Consider the following 21,174-nt stretch of genomic DNA (forward strand, 5'->3'; position numbering starts at 1 on the left):
TGTTATTGCATACTGTCAGCATGCAGAAATCAATTTTTAATTTAGTTTGGGGAAAAAGGAAGTGAGCTATGTAAAATCATCAGTGTGCTATCCTCTACAATGAGCATCTGTACAGATGAACACACACACACACACACTTATAATAGCAAACCGTGTCTCCTTGAAACAAGCACACAGCTGTTTATTGATCCCGTCGTATTTGGTAGTCACTATTAGCACCTTTTAGTGACGTGACTGGCTCGCTCTCGCTCCATTGCCTATTTCGAACCTGTTGTAGGCTATTATTTCCACCCCGCTCTGAAGATGACCACAAACACTGTTCATTACAGCCAGGATGCTATTAGACTTGCAAATGTCTGCCTCGCCTTACTCTCTGTTACTCCGTGTCTCTTGCTCTCTCTTCTCTAAAAGTGCAGTCATTAATAGAGCCCTTCTCAACCCTGCAATTTGCCTTCTTATCCAAGCGAAAAAAAGCACCAAAGGGTGGATGAGCTCTGTCCTGGAACAGCTCTGGATATTATTGGCATGTTGTGGTTAACACATCCTTTCAGTATCACATGGATTTAAAGAACAGCACTTTCTCCACATAAGAACAGATTAATTCTGCTTCGCCTGTGATGTCAGTGCCAACATCCTAAGCCTGACAGCGTGGACATATCTGTGGATAGCATTCCCCTACTTTGACATACAGTAAAATGCATGAACATTAAATCTAATCACATCTGTTAAGTTGTACTTTTTTTTTTTTTTTTTTTACAAAATCTCACTAGTGTTTTGTCTCCATTCATGCATTTTGGATGTGAGTTGGTAAATAGAAGAGAAACATGGGACAAGTTGCTCTCTGTTTGCATTTTGTGCTCTGAGCACATTTCTAAACTTTGTAAAAACGGAAGACACTGTTTAACAAATGATCAGACTACAGTTAGGAGGTGTTCACTGACCATCAGGAGCTAATGGGAGCTTCAGAGAAGTCCCATCCTCCAGTGAAGGCTCAGTAAGTAAATGTAGTTAAAGCTGCCAATGATTATCTTGTCGCTAAGAAGATCGCTAATCTCCCAGCAGGCCTGCAAACTTCTACACTGTTAAACTAACAAGGCATTACTGACATTAGGAATTGTAATGTCGTGTAACACGTGTTTCTGTTCAACTAAACTGCAACATAAAGCACAACTTCCAGTTTACTCTGAGCTGGCAACACAACAACCCAGCCACCAACATGATCAAAATATGATTCACAAACATGCGCATTTAGTTTAGTTGTATGGAAGCGTAGCTTTTAGGCAGACAGGGCTGTTTAAGGAGCTGAACACAAAGAAACGTTGATTTTTAACTGTCTTACTGCTCAAAATCAGATCAAACAGCTTCTTATCTGCTCTGTTCAGGACATTAGTCAACTATAATGTTTGTCACCTTAAGCATATCTGTTGTTTGCAGATGAATTCACTTGTTGAACCATATATTTGATGTTATTGATTGTATTGGTGACTCGAGAAACCTGTAGTCCTTGAGAAAAATCAATATCCTGTCCATTCAGATGGGGAATGAAGAGCCTATTCACAAGTGTGACATGAAGTGTCACAGGGATCTTAAGATCAAAAGCTAGTAAGGAGCAAAGTCTGCTGGACCTGCATTGGCTTGTGCTGGTAAATAAAGAGCTGATCCACAAGCAGAGCTTTCAATATATATCCACTCAGTGTTAGGTCTCCCTGTCAAACCTCGCTTACAGTCACCAGTGGTTGAAAGAATAAGAACAAAGATTCAAGCTGTCAGAGTGAGTGCTTCTCTGCAGGCTACTGGCACAATCTCTGTAAGAGGGCGAGATGCTCAGAAATCCAAAAGGACCTGTGAGTTGAGCACTGAGTGGAGCCAGATGAACCTGGCAACAATGCTGCTCAGACGTCTTCCTTTGGACCAAAAGCAGGTAAGCCTGGCTTGAAGGAGACCCAGAGGAAAGACCCAAAGAACGCTGAAAGGATTACAACTCTCAGGTGGCCTGGAAGTGATGTGTGACTCCCCAGGAGCGGCTGGATGAAGTTGCCAGTAAGAAAGACATTTGGCTTGTTTTATTTGCCCTCTTTCCTGCTCATCTCTTGCCTGGATAAATGGCAAAAATGGATAGATGCACGGGTGAACGGGCAAAAATGCTTAACAATTTGGTCGTTTAGAGACAGGACATGGGTTCATGTCCAATTGTCCAAAACAAGGTACCCTGCTGGAGTGTCCTTGAGAGTGACAGAGTGGAAAGAGAATTTCTCTGTGCCTTATATTACTGGCAACCTGAAAAAACCCCATGGAAGCATTTCTACCATAGTCAGACTGTCAAAATCATCACATTTTCACCCACACAAAAGACAAACTATTGTGAAGAGACGGGAAATCATGCAGGCACAGAATACATGTGAATACATTACTGAAACGCACATTTACAATAAAAAATATTAGACACATAAACTGAGCATTGATTAAACCTGCTGGATGTGTATGAATGATGTGATCTGCAAACTTCTGTTTTGGAAGGAGTGTGGATGTTGTGTGTCTGGTGATTTCAAACCCAGAGCTCTCTTGTAGCTCAAGTCCAAATGGTTCTTATTCCCATTCTGTCCTGCATGTGCAACCATGTGAATGACATGTGGACAGGTAAGGCAGAAAGGTGGAGGCTAGAGTGTTTAAGGGTTGCTTGTTTGTGTATTAAACACAATATTCACATGTCCTTAAAGCTGCACTAATCACCATTTTTATATAAATATTTATCCAATTGTTGCATGCAATGTGAAAGGAGTTGTTAATGCTGACAGACTCACAGGTAATTAATACCTTTCTCTGCAGGTCCTAACAGTTTGGCATTTAGTTAGTTGATTTGTAGATCTGCAAATTTTGCTCTCGTCAGCCAAGGCTGTGACAACGTCACTATATGCTACCTATTCAGCAGAGATCATGTTTGTAGCTAGCTAGTTAAAAGTGAAGCATTTTCTGCTCACACTGTGATGTTTTTGAGGTTGTTCTAGTGTTATATTTTTAGGCACATTGTATTTGTTAATATCCTTGACTTAGATAATGATCAGATCACATTTTATGCAGAAAACCATGAAATATATGTAAGTATGTGGTTTTATGTATTTAGTTTTTTATATTGCCCCCTTGTGGTCAAATAATCAAGTAATGCAACTTTAACTAAAACATAAATATCACTATCACCAAATACTGAAAAGTTCTTTTTCCTTTCATATTATATTAATACATATTTTGTAATAATGAAGTGATTTATTGTTGCAGATAGTTTACTGTTGCAGCCTTTTAATAACTGTCCATACAGCTGATTGTATTATATTCACATACTGTTGATATTTGCTATTTTGATATATAACGTGTGAACAATATCTTCTTAGCTCATCATAGGTTTAAGTCTTTTTGTGAAAGCTAACCAGTTACTGGAGCTGCCAACAAATTATTGTTAGAGAACCGTTAATGAAATGTTCTGGGATTCATACAAATTGAAGTTCATACGAGAGGTCTCTTAAAATGTAGTATCTACATTTTATCTTTGTTTGCGTGTGTCCAAAAGTCAGCCCACCTTGATAAAATCCCCACAACCTTGCACTCATAGAACAGAAGCAATCATTATATCGAGGCCAGGCAAAGGGAATACAATGCAAGTGCATGAATATGCAGAATAGTAATGTAACGTTGAGTCCACATAAACACAGAGTGCCTGCTTAGAATATTACCCGTCATTATAATACATTGTCTTCCCGTTGCACAAATAGATTTATATGACAAACCCATACACAAACATACACACGCATACACACACACACAGCTATTGGTACATACCAAAGTCATTAAGATTGCTGCAGCTCGGGGCCACAATTAAGACTATTGTGGCGCTTGTAATCATTCTCAAAATCCTGCCATCAGATTGGAGCAGACACATCCAATCCTGCGGCCAGATTCTGTTCATAAAGAGGGCCAAGACCTCTGCTCAGTTATTATCGCTGAAAGCACCTACTCTATGTGTGTGTTTGTGTGTGTGCTGGATGATACATGAGAGGGACACTGGGTAACTTGGTGTGCCTCATAATAACCTAAGGATGTGCGTCCTTCCAGAACAAATTATTTTGGACTAACTAGCTTCTATCAAAACAGAGGACATTCAGCTACTGTGTGTGTGTGTGTGTGTGTGTGTGTATGTAGAGCCACGGTGATGTGCAACAGAAATAAGTGTGAATCGGAAGTTGCATGCGAACAATTAACATGAATATCCGCAAAATTAACTTGTTGGCATACAGTTGCAACGTTCTAAATGACTGCAGATGACTGGCTGGTGTTTTTATAAGGTCAGATCTATTGATTTTTACAAAAAAGATTCCATCCCCTGCAGTCCACAACCACAGCAAAGTAGCAGTGTAATTTCCTAATGAGCACACGTTATTAAATGAAATTACAGAGATTTTCAACTCCCCCCGAATTCCCACCACACCTCCAGCTCCATCGCCCCGCCACGCCTGCTTCTCCAATAAAACTGCTGCCTGGTCATTTTGGCTGCATTACCTGTCTGCTCTTGTATAATAATGTAATTATCCACTGACCAGCGTAATAATCTTGCTGAATTACATCGTGACCTCTGTCTGTGTGGCTTGCTTTCACAGCTCGTCACTCCGTGGGGTAATGGGCAAAGACTGAACCCAAATGATCTATTATCTAATGAACCGGCGAGTGCAAGCATGCACATAATGGACACAAACATGCTCAAGGACAACAGGGACATGAAGTGGAAACACGCATATGCAGGTATATGAAAAAGTAGTAGCACAGTTATTTTTAATCTTTTTCAGATTAAAAATAAAAATTCGACTGCTACATGGCTGACTCCTCTTCCTTTCGCCCTCTGCTTTTCTCCCCTGTGCTTTGATTTCACCTTTCAACCACAACTTATCCATCTTCTAATATGTCTGATAACATCCAATGCTGTTGCTCCTCTGAAATAGAGAGTAATACGTTATTTAAGAAAATAAGGCAAAAGAGAAACTGATAGGTCACGAGGGGAATCATAACACACACACCAAAACCTGCCTTGATTGTGCGTATAGAATGTCTGCACCAGACCACAATGGATTCTACTGTAATTCGAGAGCGCAGCCAGATCAGTATATCAGCATGAAGCATGGTCAGTGACATTTGTTGGGATGGAAGACCTCTGCAGGAGGGTCAGCGTCTGTCTTTGATATGCATTATCTTCTTTTGCAGCTTTGATCTTCCTGTTCCTTCACTTTTGTACTTTTTTGTAATGTGCATTATGAAGGAGGGTGTCAGATAAATGCCAAAACGTCTACATGTGTATAATCTGTGATCATCTTCCCAGTATGCGGGACACATTTCATAATTGACATATTTAGAAGATTGCTTTTGTTAAACAGCCGCCTATGCAGCATGACATTTCAACCATTAGATATCACACATCAATTACAAAAAAACAATGTGGAGACAAAGAGAGCCGATGAAAACATCAAAACAAAAAACGGAAGCTACTAAGATGTGTGGCCACGTACTGCCATAGAGCTCCATTGATCATTAAAAACTATTAAAAACACATCATCATCACTGCACCAGGTGACACGTCCCTTCATTATGATGACGTACTTTGGGCACCACTGCACGCCAGATGTGTATTAATCCCCGTCTAAAAATAGCTCCAAATAAGCGCACGATTTATCAACCCCTTTGAGAAATGTGTGGTAAAATGAATCATTACCAACAAACTGTTATTTTCACTTCATTAGATCAGAGGGTCTGAAACTTGTGTGGAAGTAAAACTAACAGAGCCTCAGTAAATGATCACCTATGCATAAGTTGATACCCCCTGAACTTCCAGTGTTTGCAGTTCTCACTCTGTTGCAGTGACATTACTATTGAATGTTATTCCAGCAAGTACGGAGAGAGGCACTTTCAACCAGAGAGGGCAGCAAAACGCTTTTCCAACCTGTTGTTAAGTTTGTCTTTAATTACCAACACAGACTGTGTGTCTTTGTGCAGATGCTGAACACATGCTCATATTAACAACCACTGTCCAAACATGGACAACTGCCACACGCAAGAAACATACATGAGCTTGGTGTTGTTGACGCCGGCAAGGATGCTTTTAGTTACTTTGATCCTGCCCTCCTCTCTCTGGGTGTTCCAGGGCTCTGTGCAGCATCTTAGTTGCGCCTGGCACTTGCTCTCTGTTGGAGCCACGCTTCCAACGTAGGAGTCACAGCCCTGAGTGCTCCCACCATCACTGGCACTTCAGCCTTCACTTTCCACATCCCTTCCAGCTCCTCTTTCAGGCACCTGTATATTATTATCCCTTCACAGTTGCTCTTCCTCTGGTTTCTTCGGTTTTTTTGTTTCATTTCTTCTTACATGAACTGAGGGTGAATTTCACCTTTTACATCAGCTGATGTTATTTTTGATGTAATGATTAGTTTTTATGCTGATGTGCAGCACCTAGAATCACCAGCATGTGTGAAAGGTGCTACACATTTAAAACTGGCTTAACAGGACTTGAATGAGAGCCAAAAACACAACACATTGAATTTAGAATCATTTTAAATAGTAATAATCCCGTTAAAAAAAAACTATTCCATTAATGATTAACTGGCTAATCCTTTTAGCTTGACTTGAAACTACATTGTCCAGCCATTTAAGCAACCTCTTCAGCCTTTTTATCTAGCGAAAAACCATGCAGAGTGTTTGTGACCCATTTCAGTGTGAACAAATGTGCTCGAGGCAAAGTACCACAGTAGGGAGCCTAGAAAGTACTGAAAGTCGTTTTTTATGGGATTTGTTGGCCGTAAGACGAACACCAGCTCCAGCCTTTAACCATGTTTAACCCTACAGACACATAACTGTCGCGAGCGTTACTTCCTGTGCAGATGCAGCACGCAGACACTTTGCAGTAGACAACAAAATGCAGCAGAGTATGCACAGGCACAAACATTAAAAGTCTCCGGGAACAAGTGAGAACAACATGAGAGAGAAATATACATCAATAGAGAAGACAGAGATGGAAGTTGGAAGAGGAGGCACAGCCAAGGAAAGCGAAAGGCGCTGAGAGAGGAAGAAAGAGATTAAGAACACTGAGTGGTGAGTAGCTCCCAGCGCCCCTGTTGCCTTCGACATAAGAAAAGGGAGGGAGGGAGGTAGAGAGAGGGAAGGGAAGAGAGGGAAGATGACAAGACAACTAGACACCAGCATCAAAGCAGGTCAGAGGAAACCAGGCTTGGAAACAATATCAAAGCCCTAAACAAGGGGCACCAGAGGAGAAGACAAGAGCTGGAGTGGCTACAAAGACACGGACATATGTATATGTGGGAATGTGTGTGTGTGTGTGTGTGTGCTCTGAGCACGCACACGAGCCTGTGCATCCTCATCTAATAACCGTGCGTCTTTGCACGTCCGCAGCTGCGCGTATGTGTACATGGTGTTTGCATATGTTTAAGAAAACAAACAAGCAAACAACAAATAAAAACAGAAGTGCTGACAGAGCAAACACACCGCTCCCCTCCTCGCTCTTCAACGTGCAGACGAGCCCCTGGCAGCCCGGCTCGTCCGAGCATCAGAAGGCGAGGCTACCAACACAGACGGTCAAAAGCGAAGGCGCTGGACATGCAGAAATGGTTTGCGGCCCACAACGTGGCAGTGCGCCAGAAGGGCCCACAAAGCCAGAGACTAAGAGGCCCCACCAACAATATGTTTTGTTAGATATGAGGTTGTTAAACGGTTCGGCGGTGAGATTTTTTTCCAGAACGACCAGGGAGTGTGTTTAACTCCACGTTTGTTCGGCTCTGTGCTATTGAATGAGGCACACAGCTGAGACCGTGAGCCAGGTTTGATCCACCAAGTGATGAGTGGTGTGCATCGTAGCCTTCGAGCTATTCAAGCTTTAAGAGCTACCAGACATTCTGGCCTTGATGAGCTAAAAGAATTGGGTTTTTAAGTGGCAGTCGTGCCATTGTTGCTGCACCTCGTGGAAAACTGTTGAAAGCTCCGGAGCAACAGATGTATCAAGAGTCTCCTTGAAGTAAAACTGTAGTGTTTCAGCATTGAATTTAAAGCTATTGAACAACAGCGGCACTGTGTTGTGGTAGAGGTCACGGTAAATAGAGTAAGTGAATTTTATATATACTAAATCGGGGAATGTAGATTTTGTTCCACTTTCCCCGTTTGTGTACCACTTTAACACCGTGGATTTCTTTTATCTTACATATTTAGAATTACTCAAAACACGCCACATTGAAGAGAAGCATTTACCTGTTAAACAAGGCTCAACTGGCAAATAACAAGATGGATGATGGAAGTAAAGACAGTTTCCTGCCCGCATCTCAACATGGCTTCACCTCCACTGTAAATAGCTGAACGGACTTGAGGATCAGGACCTTTGAAAGACAGCTGCAGTGAGCAAAAAACAGCCCCGGCCCTCTTCGTCTTTCTGTCTGCCCTCTACCTCTTTCCCTTCTTTGCGATTTCTTTTGCACACAAGGCCACATAGTAGAACGCTCTGTAACCCAAAGGCATTTATCATATTTAGGGGGAGCTGGCTTTTTCTAATGTGGCCTGGACTGTGCCACTGGATTTTCAGTGTTTAATTATAATCAGTTAATATATTGATTAATTTAAAAAGCAATTATAAATTGATTAATTCAATTTGCATTTCAAATATGCATCGGAAAGTAAAAAAAGAGATAATTCAATTTGCCAATTGAACATTTGCTAATCCTCTCGACTGAGGGTCTGTCCAATCATAGCTTAGCTAACTAGGCATGGCCGGCCACGCTGGCTTTGGATTTCTCCACACGTCGGAGCGGTGTGCACAGGGCTGGAGCGCTGTAAGTTTGCAGAACTTGTTTTAACCTGCGGTGCGTGCGTGTCTGCCTGATCACACAAAGACTTGTGTTTGCTAAATGTACGCTGAAATTGAATGAGCATATCTGAGGAAATGGGTAAGTACGGTGGCATGACAGCATACAGTAAAGGACCTGGTGCCTTTACATGTTCTCTCCATGTCTGCGTGGGTTCTCTCCGGTTACTCTGGCTTCCTCCCACCATCCCAAGCCATGTGGTGAAGTAGACTGGTGACCTGTGCAGCGTGTATTCCTCCTCTTTAGTTTAACATTTAGTTAATATGACGCTTTAGCCCCCAGCCTCACGATATTATCTATGTAGCTAACAATTCAATGTTTTTATAGCGATTTCCTTTAAAAACAAACCTGATGAAAAAGTAAAACGTTGTGAAAAGAAATGATGGTGATGATGCTTAATTAGCAGCTGCTAGAACCTGCCATTAAAAATTTCACACCCTCCTTTCAAATAGAACAATTCTGAGGTAAGTATGTCTCCATTTTTAAAGGAATATTTGTCACATTAGAAGGCAAAGCCACAGAAACAGTGACTAACAGGGTCTTCAAATGTGTTTGAATTAGTTTTTTAAATCTGCTTTCATTATGTACAATATATAATATTCCAATCCCAAAATGCTTTTGTTAAATGATAATTTTAATTTAGAGATACGAAAGCCAGACAAAAACCCACAGAGAGCTTCTTTGGCCAGCTGTGAGGTCGTAGCACAAGTCTGGCCAATCAGAGTTTAAGGTAAAGAATAACAACAAACAAAGTTCATAAGAGAAAATGCCAAAAAAAAGTTTTTTTCCTATATGAATGCACACATAAACATAATCAACTTACACATCCTTGTTGGCTGCTTTAGGCTTATGTCAGCAACAATGTGTTTGAAATTGTCTCTATGTAAAACAAACTGAATGAAGTGTGGTTTTATTCTAGAAGACATTAGATCTGTACAAGAAAGTGTTTATCTCCTAATAGACACAAATCATCCTCTCAGTTATGGTAAAGCATGTCTATGAGGTATGTCCAAGACTAACAACATATTAGTAATGTAGCCTAGCTGTTCATGCCCTGACATGCATTATACACATTAGATAGTGTTGTGTTTTGATGTGCTTCCAGATGTGCTAGACGCATAGTGTCTCTGCTCTCAGGTGACTATTAAGGCCTCATTTCTTTCTATTAATGAGCTGTTATATTTGAATGCGAGAAGTGCATATTGTGAGAATATAGAGAGATGTACACTGGAGATGACAACAAAGCAACAGGGAGTTCAATATACGAGATACAGCAGCAGGTTGGACTGGAGGGATTCTGTGGGGGAGAGTGAAGTGAAGTAGACTATAGGTAAGTGAGGGAGAGAGAACAAATTGAATGGGAGGAAGAAAAAGGGAAAGAGATACAGGAAGAGACAGATAGGATAGTGGTAAAGACGGGGGCACTTAAGGATGGGTGTGAAAGAGAGAAAGGGACAGACAGTGAAAAAGGGAAAGTAAATTGACTGCCGCATGTCTCATGGAAACAGTTCCTAATTGGCCAATCAGCCGACCCCAGATTGAGCCAGCCGTTTTCTCTGACACTGCAAAAGCACCTGCACCTCACTGACAGGCAGACACACACACACACACACACACACACACACACACACACACACACACACACACACAAGTATACACACACGTCTTCAAACACGAGACTTGCCACCATTACCACCTCTTCATCTTCTCCCTCCAATTCTGACATGTACTTTTAAGAAGGATCTCTGACAGCGGGGAGCTGACAAAGAGGGAAAAAGCAGAGAGGGATGGAGAGACAGTGAAAGACAGAATACTTTTTTTTTCTTTCTTTCAAAATCTAGATGAGGCGGGAGTAGTCATCACATTCACTCTTCAGCTGCTACCAGCAGAAAGGTAACCTTTGTATGAAATATTAGGAATTAAATATAGAACATGCAGGATTTGTATATGGAGAAATAAACAGGAGAAGAGAAATTACATCAATTTCACTGTAATAAGCTGTTGATATCACAGGAATTGAAATGTATTGAAAGAAATATAAATGTAATATTTCCATCACTGTATGTATACATGTGCGATTATATAATGTGTTTTTTTTTTCTCTTTTTAACCTGAAAGTGCAAAACAGCATAAAGATGCATTTATTTCTTGACTAGTTGGGAGCAATGGAGCATTTATTCTTAACAACTATGTTTCCAGCAGAAGCTGGCTGCTGTTTCCAGAGAAAAATTTAAGATACCTGGAGTTACCAAGGCACACGACGATGACAAACAAAGTTAGCTTTTGGATAATGTTGTTGTGGTTTAAAAAAGCAAACTAAGTAAACTATCAGTCATGCTCATATAAACAGTTATGCTCTGAATTTGAAGCAAGCTTCTCCTTTTCTATGTAATTTCCATATATGCACTGTCATGATATATCTACCCCTGCTGCACAGACTGTTGTAGTTATCATCATATCATATCAGACGTTTCTGGACATTTAGACAATGACTGATAGTGATACTGTTAATTCATCACCTGTGCAATAATGCGACACAATTGATATCTTGATGATTTGTTTTTCAATTACAAACACTGGGTTAGGATATTTCAACGTTCCATGCATTGGATGGCAAAACAGATTCTTAGGAGGGCTTTTGCCCCCCCCCCCCCCCACATTGCAAAGCAACTCCTATTCAAAATCTGAATGATTACAGATTTAAACTAATCTTAAAACACGCTCATTGATTTTTCTGTAGCTCTAAATAACAAACTCTAATTTAATTTCAAAAACCCGTCCCTGAACTGAGAACTGACATTCATTACTTTATCCACAGTTCATGACTGAAATCGAAACGTGTTCCTCCAGTTTTTAAAAAAACTCAACAGTCATGAGCATGTTTGGCATGTGCACCACAGACATGCTGGCTGTTGCCTCTGCATAACTCAAACACATGTCCAAAATAGCATCCCCTTGTTTGCTTGAGGAAACACATGACAACATGCTGGAGCTGTGGTAGAACAAGAAGCATCCTCAACTAGACAAGAGAGAAGCGTTGCAGTGAGGCTGTTTGATTCCTTGCTCTTGTGAAGACACACACACGCACACACACGTATATTCAGGGTTGATTTCTTGGTTTAAAAAAAAAAAAAAAAAGAAGCGAGATTGTACAAGCAGACCCAAGGTTGCTGTGATCTCTGCATAAACGGCCTCTGGTATCACTTTGCTCCTCTGAATGTATGAATACACACACAATTGAGCTCCATCCTGCTACAAAGGTTGACGAATAATTCTAAAATACAAGGCAGAAGCACGGATGCATGTTCCCTCCTGGCTTCACAAAAACACAAGCGCACACACACACACATGCACGCATACACCAAAGGGAGATGAATTACTGAGTGGATGGGATCTGACGCAACCCATAGTGGAAGTAGGTCACATGGGGGAAGACAGGTCATCAGGGAAATAACACTGCAGTTGCACTACCTCTCTGTGCGCCGGTACCCCTCTCTCACCGGCGCTTTCTCTACCTTCAGCCTCTCCGCCGCCTCTCACGTGCTTCGTTTCTATTCTCCAACGATTCGGCTTCAATTATGTCATCAGCAAAGCATCAACGCTAATAACGCTGCCGAAGCTGTATTCAAAATCCACGATTCCAGGGCAAACAAGCAGTTTAAACAGGCCGAGGCCACTCAAAGGGGAAACACGTCAGCTGGTGAACACCCTGATCTGTCTGTAAAGATGGATTCGCTGCACGGGGGAGCACCACGCTGACATTTCTGATTGGGTTGAGATCTTTATTTGTGTACAGGTACAGGTGAGTATTAACATTTTCCAGGGGGGCAGGCCAGCTGTTTCCTCCTTCCGATGGTCTTTAGTCGCTTTGGATCAAAACATCTTGCCATATGACTAAATGTAAGCTATTAGCATGCCTGTATGCTAATAAGCTAGGCTAATCTCCCCATGACGTTTCCCAAACTGAACATGTATTCTGATATATATAGTTTCTCTATCCTGTTTATGTTATTGATTTGAACACCTAATGGACACATTTGTCATTTCACGCTATAACTGGGCAGCTCCATAGAGGCCCTATTAAATTGATCTATTAAAGCAGCTAGCAGCTAAGCTAACACCAGCTAGCCCGCAGGTGACATGGGGACCTTGGTTTCTCGGCGTGGCCTAATTACATTCTGATTTACTGCTTTGGTTTCTTCATCCTTGGCTCATTCTCGCTCTGTTTTATGCATTTTCCTCTCACTTCAAAGACAACCCAAAGGTACAACCTGAACCCGCATCAAACTCCATCCCCATCCTCATTATTCTGTTTTTTTTTTTTTTAAGTACAATTTTACTTTTACATAATTTGCATTTGGCCCTGCATAAAGTCACAACCCACGACAAAACAGGCTCTCTCTTCCACTTCCAACACACACACACACACACACACACACACACACACACACACACACACACACACACACACACACAGACTCACACTCACTAGTGTGACTGTCTATACACATGCAGTAATTAAGCCATCTGGATATCAAACTAGCTAGCTTAGCCTTGGGGTAGACTGACAGCAGTGGCATCATGGTGTGTGTGCATGTGTGTGTGTGTGTGTGTGTGTGTGTGTGTGTGTGTGTGCATGTGTGTGTGTGTGTGTGTGCATGTGGCATTCATGTGTATGTGCATGTGTCTATATGATGTGGCATAAGGCCAAGCTACTGGCTGCAGCACAGAGATTCTGTCTTTAGTCTCTATCACTCTGCACTAATCCAATTGTCCAAAGGGAGAGCAATGGAGAGAGAGAGGGCGAGAGAGAGAGAGAGAGAGAGAGAGAGATGGACAGAGAGAGAGAGGGATGTAGAGAGAGAGAGAGAGGGATGGAGAGAGAGAGAGAGAGGGATGGAGTGAGTAGGAGAGGGGGGGAATAGATGAGGGAAAGCATTCTACAACTGGCCGCTCTCCAAATCGAAATGGCAAGCTGGATTGGGATATCTATTAGAGGGTGAGACTAAAGCAAACACACCCAGCCACCCCCGCACATAGACACGTGCAAAAAGACACACGAGGAGACCCACACCAACACGCCCGCAAGCGTCACACAGGCACATAAACAAGCACTCAGTCACACACGCATTACTGCCACAGCGATGAGTGCAAATGCACACTCACCACCACCCCCCTCCTTACAAAATAAATAAATTAATTAATTAACATCTTACAAGTCGTGGCTGTAAAAAAAAAAGAAAAAATCAAAGGGGACAAAAACCTGCAGATGCATAAAGCGTGATGCATTTAGAATGACAAAATGACACGGCCGTAGCACTTGTTCTCTCGCTCCCTCTGCAGCTCTTCAGTGAGGCTTGTTGATGCCGCGGCAGTAATGTGGAGCTCTGAGTGTTGTTGTTGTTGTGAGAGCGCGGCCCCTCAGTGCTGCAAGACAGGTCCCACAGTGCCATCTGCTGGACGAAGGCTTCTCTAATGGCTTGTTAACATAACCACAACAAAAATCCCATAATTCATCCTGTAGTAGCTTGTGCACACACCATATTTCTTTCCTCACACTGTAAAAAAGGTTGAATTCACAGTGTGTGGCACTGAACTGAAAACATTTCCATTTGAATTCTGTGAACTCTCAGTTGGCGCTGCACTTCGAGTGTGCCGGGTGCACGTGCACACACGAGACACACACCTGTGGACGTGAGGAGTGAAACTCAATTTGAATACATGCTTATTCACTCGATGAGAGAGGGATGTGCGTGGAGCAAAACACAGGTTCTTGCATCGCAATAAAATGTCACAGAGTCACGGTTGATGTTAGTAACACCTTTGCTTTTTCTTGCTGTGATAAATTCAAAGGTCTACTGTGAAAAATCCCTCCCTCACGACTACTCGTACTCGTTTAAGAGCCTCATTCTGCTGTTTACATTTGATGGTGGCAAAATCACGTCTATACTATACTGTGCTAATTATAACTAACTAGCTATAAATAGCTAATTAAAGTAGCATATTACAGATGTTTCATACAAACCATGTTTCAACTGACTTAAATACGTTTCCAGACTTTTTTCTTTGCTCTCTTCAATCATGTGAAATATTTTTTGTATTATTTTTTAAGCAACTTTTATCCAATATCTAAACAATCAATGTGAATGAGTAACAGCAATGTGAAGTTACTAGTTAATTTAGCCCCAGACTCTGCATATCTTTTATTTTATTAGTGCATAACCCAGTTGTGCTCAAACGTCAACCCGCAGGCTGACTCTCATTCTCATTTAGGAATCTGTGGATGAGAGATGAATCCATTTTTCCGTCAGTTATGGCAGGTCGCCCTGACCTTGAAGCAGTAAAGCATCACCACAACATCACGCTGCCACCTTCATGTTTGACCGTGGGTCTCATGTTCTTTTTTGTGCAGTTAGGAGTTTGGTTGACACCTGACGTAACGGGACCACTGTCTTCCAAAGAGTCCAACGTTTGACTCATCAGTCCACAGAATATTTTCCCAAAAGGTTTGAGGATCACCTAGGTGTTTTGTGGCAGTTATCAGATGAGCCTTAAAATTCCTCTTGGCTATTTGTCTTGGATCCTTTGTTACTTCCTGAAGGAGTTATAGCCCTGCTCTCTGACTATTTTTAGAACGTCTGCCACTTCTAGGAAGATCGTTGTTGTTCCAAGTCTCCTCCAGTTGTGGATAGTGTCTCTCGCTGTGGATCTGTTTGCCTCCCAGACTGGCCAATGCAGTTTATAGTTGTTTTGGATGAGTAACTACTTTATTACGTACTACTACTTAAAAGTATCTTGCTACCTTGCAAAACACCTTTAAAAAAAGTACAATGATCAATTTAAACTTGCATTTTGTGTTTGCTCAGGTTGAGTTGCAGATGAAACAGCTGAGTATGAGATAATACCAAAAGAAACATATTCGGGAGGTGGTGGAATACTTTTTTCACAGCACTGTAGCACGACAGCCTTGTGTAATTTATTGGTGCTGTGAACTTCTGACAGGAAAGTTGGTTCATAAATGACATGCCTTAGCCTCCATCATCATCTTCAGCACAATGCTTACACATCGCCATCAGTCTTTGTCCTCTGTCTTCCTCGTATCTCAGTTGAAAATAAATACGGTGGCCTAGCTGGCAGCCAGTCTGGCAAACAAAAAAGGGGCCTTTCTTCCCCAGAGTTGTTGCCCCCTCAGGATGCACTCCCCTTCAAGCTGCTTATAAATCGTCCTTCAGAAAGACTGTCAGGCTGTAGAAGAAAGCGTCTGCAACACATGACTTAATTAAAGTCCGCTGATGCGATAGACTGCAAGATATTATTACATAACTGGACCGGCCAAATGAAAATCCCCCATATGAAATCTTTAAACAATAAGGTAGGAGACATATAAGGCATTCCATCATGGTGGTCTTATCGCAGTGTGATATACACCAACACCTGAGTTCTGTTTATATTACAGGCTTGCCAATATCCTGTTTCCCTGACACTGGTGCCGCGTGTGTGCACCGAGGGTCACCGTGGTGTGTTTGACTTCAGATGAGAGCCGACTTGATGTCAGCAGAGCCAATAATCCTGCATAACACACGCTTTCACCTTCTTAATTTCCTGTCATAATGACAATCAGCAAACACATTTCAAAGAGGCTAAAGAAAACGAGGATGGGGCTGGGACGGTTGGTCGCCAAGAAGAAAAGAAATAAAACAGGTAAGAGAATAAGCAGGACCATGAGAGGTGTGACTTAATACTTCAGTCACAGTCATGATAATGAGAAAACAATCAGCAAAATAATGATTAGGGAGGAATCAGACAGTGATGAGATGAGATGAAGCAGAGAAGAGCATTAGAAAGTCTAATGGGTGCGGGAACATGGGGCTGTGATATGAGAATGCTGCTGAGATTTGAGTGTGTGTGTGTGTGTGTGTGTGAAAGGGGAATATTTATGTGTGTGTATGTGCGTGTCTCAAACACAGATGGACAGACAGAAATAGCCAGAAGATGTGAGTGTTATATGGTGGTATGCAGACAGAGAGAGAGAGAGAGAGAGAGAGAGAGAGAGAGCAGGTTTCACAATGAAAACAAGTGAAAGGCAAGTGACAAATAATTTAATGGTGGATTTGCTAAGACAATAATAACTTCATATTTCAACATCATATCCATGCCAATGTTTTATTTGTGTTAAATTAATTATGTGAGTGGTAATAAATGAGCGCTACCGGTGTGTTATTTTTCCTATTACACACATCATTACCCTATGTCAAAGACATTTCTTGTTGTTAAAGATCATCCATCATCTCTTGCCGACCTAACTTGGAAAATGACACTTGACCACACACTTGATGAAATGCAGCCCACTGATGCTGCTTTTTAAATGAAATGTCTTTGCTTTGTTACTTACTGTGTACATACTGAAGCTGCAGCCTGCGGCCAACTAGCTTAGCTTTAGCATCTGGGGAGACTGGAAATGGGGAGAAAGCAGTGAGTGCTGGTAGGCACATTTCATTACCTTTTTAATTCGTTGACGTTAACGGAAGTTAAGCTTGCTGGCTGCTGGCTATAGCTCCACATTGACTGTGCAGATATGAGACTGACATTGATCTTGTTGATCTGACTTTAAGCACATTTTGCAAAATGTCAAACTACTCCTCTAAAGCACACAAAGTCATCTCATTACCAGAGCCATCCATCAGCAGCATACAAGCTCTCCACTGCTCTGCTACAATTAAATAGTGTACAGTATTATACTGTAATTTGGCACCTATGGAAGCATCAGGTGCATACAGGAGAGGGGGGCTCTGGAACCTCTTGCCCCTGCTCTTTTCCTGAGTTAATTAAAGGCGTCCTCTCAACATCAATTAATCTTTTGGGCCTCAGCTATGTTTTCCTGTTTGTAGTGTTACAATTCACACTGCAGCTTGGTGAAGGTTTCCAGTTTTGCAGGATTACAATGAATGCATCAATTGCATGTCCACTTGTCTTATATTTGTCATAATAGTCTTAAAGCAGTTTGTTACCTGTTCTTTACCTGTTGTAAATAACAAAATCATATCAATGTGTATTCCAGCAAAAAACAGCATAATAACAAAGAGAGGTCAGTCGGAGGTGCACAAAATAACACAGGGTTCTATGTAGACGTGCATCAGCCACATGTAGAACCAACCACATCCCTGCCATGATGCATATGTGTGTATTGTTTCTTCAGGTAATAAAGCAGCAAACAGAATAAAAACACAACTCACCGAAATGTGTTTTTAAGTTCATTACGTTTCCACTCTCACATTAATCCCTCACATAACCAGCCTCATTCTGATCGATGCCTCTGTCCCACATCCCTGTCTAGAATGCTATAGTTTCCTTCACTCACTCACAGCCAGTGCTTGTTGTTTATTGAGGCTTAGCATCTTTCATGATTAAGACAAATGAGCTCATTATTAAGTGTCTGCATGTGAGATTGACTGTGTTTTTTCCACGTGTGCGTCTCCAGCCCTACTGTATCTCCTCATAGGGGGTGTGTTGTTCTTTATTTTCCTGAAGGTGTGTTTGTAGCTTCCTGGTGGCGGTGTGCCTACATGCAAATTCGAACCTTTACTTCGTTAAAGTTCTGTCTCAGGAGGTTAATTGCCTCATTTAGCCTCAGTTGTTGAGTTTTCCCTGTTTTAAACACAACTCAATATTCTATTTTCTCCTGGCAGTGTATATGTGCCTGTGTGTGTGTGTGTGTTTGAGTGCGTAACGTGTGCTCATTAATGTAACAGCCAAAGATAAGCCCTCGTGATCACCAGCAGAGTGAGTGAGGGGAGGGGGGGGGGGCTCACTTCCCACTTCTCCGTTTAATTGTATTATGAGTCAATATGGCTGCGTTGTACAATATCATGCTTTTGATTTCTCATCATGTGCAGCTATTATCAGATGCTGTTCATTTGCTAAGCGTATTTACCATAAGCGTGATGCTTTCATGGGTGAGAGACGGTGAGACAGAGAATCTCTACTCTGAAACCAAATTAATGCCTAAATGCATTTTAATCTAAAGAGATCATTTGGGAATAAATTTTGAGCTAATGGCGTGTTTATTAGCATGTGAACTGTAGCGTAATGAGGATTGGTGAGGGCCTGCCTAGAATGCACACGGCACATTTTGACTGTGCAAACAAGAGGGTGCTGCAGTTCTCATAGTGGACATGAGGGGGTGCTAGGAGACAGGGGGCAAATGGAAGCACTGGGTGTGGAAAACATATGAGAAATAAATGCAAAATGACCAAAAATAAGTCATAAGCGACTGAAAGCGTCAAGCACCAATGATCCTTTTCACACATGCACCCGTTACGAATCCCTCCACTTTATTTGTCATCCACTGGTCACAATGCTACCATACAAAACCAACTTCCAACATGAAACTGCATTGGAATGTGATTAATCTGAATACACGCACACACATTCAATAAGAAAATTAAATACAGCCGATTTCGAAATCAAACAGGGGCAGAGGAGAAGAGACACGTTAAGTCATATTAAGACATGCAGTGACAAATATAAAAAATAGACATTTGCTTTCTTTTTCTGTACAAACATACATGGGCACATATAAATATATAGAAGTAAAAAAGAGTGTATTTTTAAAATACAAAGGTCAAATTGTACAGTTACATTCCATAATAACAAAACAGGAGACATAGCACAATATTCAAGTGAGTTTGCCTTTTTCCACACACACTGTACAATATTGTACACTGTAAAAGCAGAAATAAGATCACACAACTGTTGGTTTCTCCCCGTGGAGTCTGTTCACGCTGCTGTAAACATTACAAATGAAGAAAGGGTACAGTTTTTTTTTTTTTTTTGTCAGTGGATTTCCATTTGAAATCATTCATTCAAGCAACTTTCGGGGAGACTGTAATAATAACTGAGCAGTCTGTTCTTGAAGGCGCTCGCTTTTATGCCGTCAAGTCACCCCGATCGCGGCTTCAACGCCTCGGTTGACTTTTCTCTGCGAGCCTCTCAGCGCTGAACGGCGAAAAAGGATATTTGGTAAAAACAAACAAGACAAGCATTACAGTGAACAAGAAAAACAGTCATCGTGTAGTTTATATATGTTGGCACAAAGAACAAGCACTTGCCAGAATGTGGTGGCACCCACCCTCCCCACACTCCCCATAACCCCCTCCCCAAGTGGGGGACAGTGAAACCATGCTGTGCCCGCGCTCTCTTCTTCCTCTCTAGTTCTGTCTGACGTCCTGCAGCAGTTTGTTGATTTCGTGGACCAGCTCGCTAGCGTCCATGCTGGCCTCGTGGCGGCTCTCGCTGCGCTTGCCGCCCTGGTGACCCTGATGGAAGACGCCATCAAAGTCATCCTCCTCGTAGTTCTCAGGGATTTCCTCCATGGCTGGCAGCCATTTGAGATGTGGCGGCTGTCCATTGGTGGAAGCGGAAGTGGAGGTGGAGGACGATGAAGAGGAAGAAGAGGATTGGTTGTTCCCCACAGATCCACTTCCAGGATTTAGATAGTGTGTATTTGCCGCCCATGCAGCCACACCTGGAGGGTAAGCAGGACCTTTTCCACCTGGCAACAACCCCCTCCGACTGTCCTGAGGAACAGTGTTGTTACTGTGGTTACCAGCTGTGTTGCCACCACGTGCACTTCCTCTCTCGGTGGTCGATGAAGACGAGGGCGGGCTTGTTTCATTGCACTCTGCATAAGAGTCCATATTAGGGGGGAGGAGCCGCTGGAACACAGAGTTCATCTCTGTGAGGAGGGAGCCAGCCCCGCCTCCAGCCGCACACGCATCACTTCCTCCGCCAGCAGCGACTCCCCCGGCAACCGCCTCTTCGCTCCCAGGCTCCTTGCCGAAAGTGGAGAAGCTCTTGCGGCGCTCCGAGTCAACCGAGGACTGGTCATCTTCGATCTGGGGCTGCTGGGAGGACTCCTCCCCAGGGATGTACATGTTGTTGCGGTAGTCAGCAGAGGAAGCAGGCGAGGAGAGGGGGGGCATCCAACACTGGTCAGAGTGTCCCAGAATACGACATTCATCTGTGCACAATCTCATAGCTGAAAGAAAAGAAAGAACGCGGAAAGGATGAGGAGAGAAACCAAACAACTCAAATCAGATGTTCAAAACTCCATAAACAGAACATGGGTTTGTTAAAAATGTTTGTTGCTGTGGTTCAAAAAATGTCAATATACTTGAATAATGCAAGTCATAAACCCTGAGGTTGTTTGAAGATATACACAATTCAGTAGGCAGTCATGGTTCAGATTTCTTTATGTATTTCTTGCATGGAAACAAAG

The 21,174-nt window shown here is 42.2% G+C and overlaps 1 protein-coding gene across 2 annotated transcripts in view; it reads right to left on the bottom strand.

Moving 5' to 3' along the window:
• Positions 1-19,213: 19,213 nt before the first annotated feature.
• Positions 19,214-21,174, bottom strand: part of pcdh18a (protocadherin 18a) — an 8,688-nt gene continuing 6,727 nt past the window's right edge. For both annotated transcript variants that reach the window (XM_026360765.1, XM_026360764.1), the window contains exon 4: positions 19,214-20,934. In XM_026360765.1, coding sequence (XP_026216550.1) covers positions 20,105-20,934 — 830 coding nt within the window. In that variant the 3' untranslated portion in view covers positions 19,214-20,104. The remainder of the gene's footprint in view (positions 20,935-21,174) is intronic.

This window comes from Anabas testudineus, chromosome 1, assembly GCF_900324465.2.
Source record: "Anabas testudineus chromosome 1, fAnaTes1.2, whole genome shotgun sequence".
NCBI classification, from domain to species: domain Eukaryota; kingdom Metazoa; phylum Chordata; class Actinopteri; order Anabantiformes; family Anabantidae; genus Anabas; species Anabas testudineus.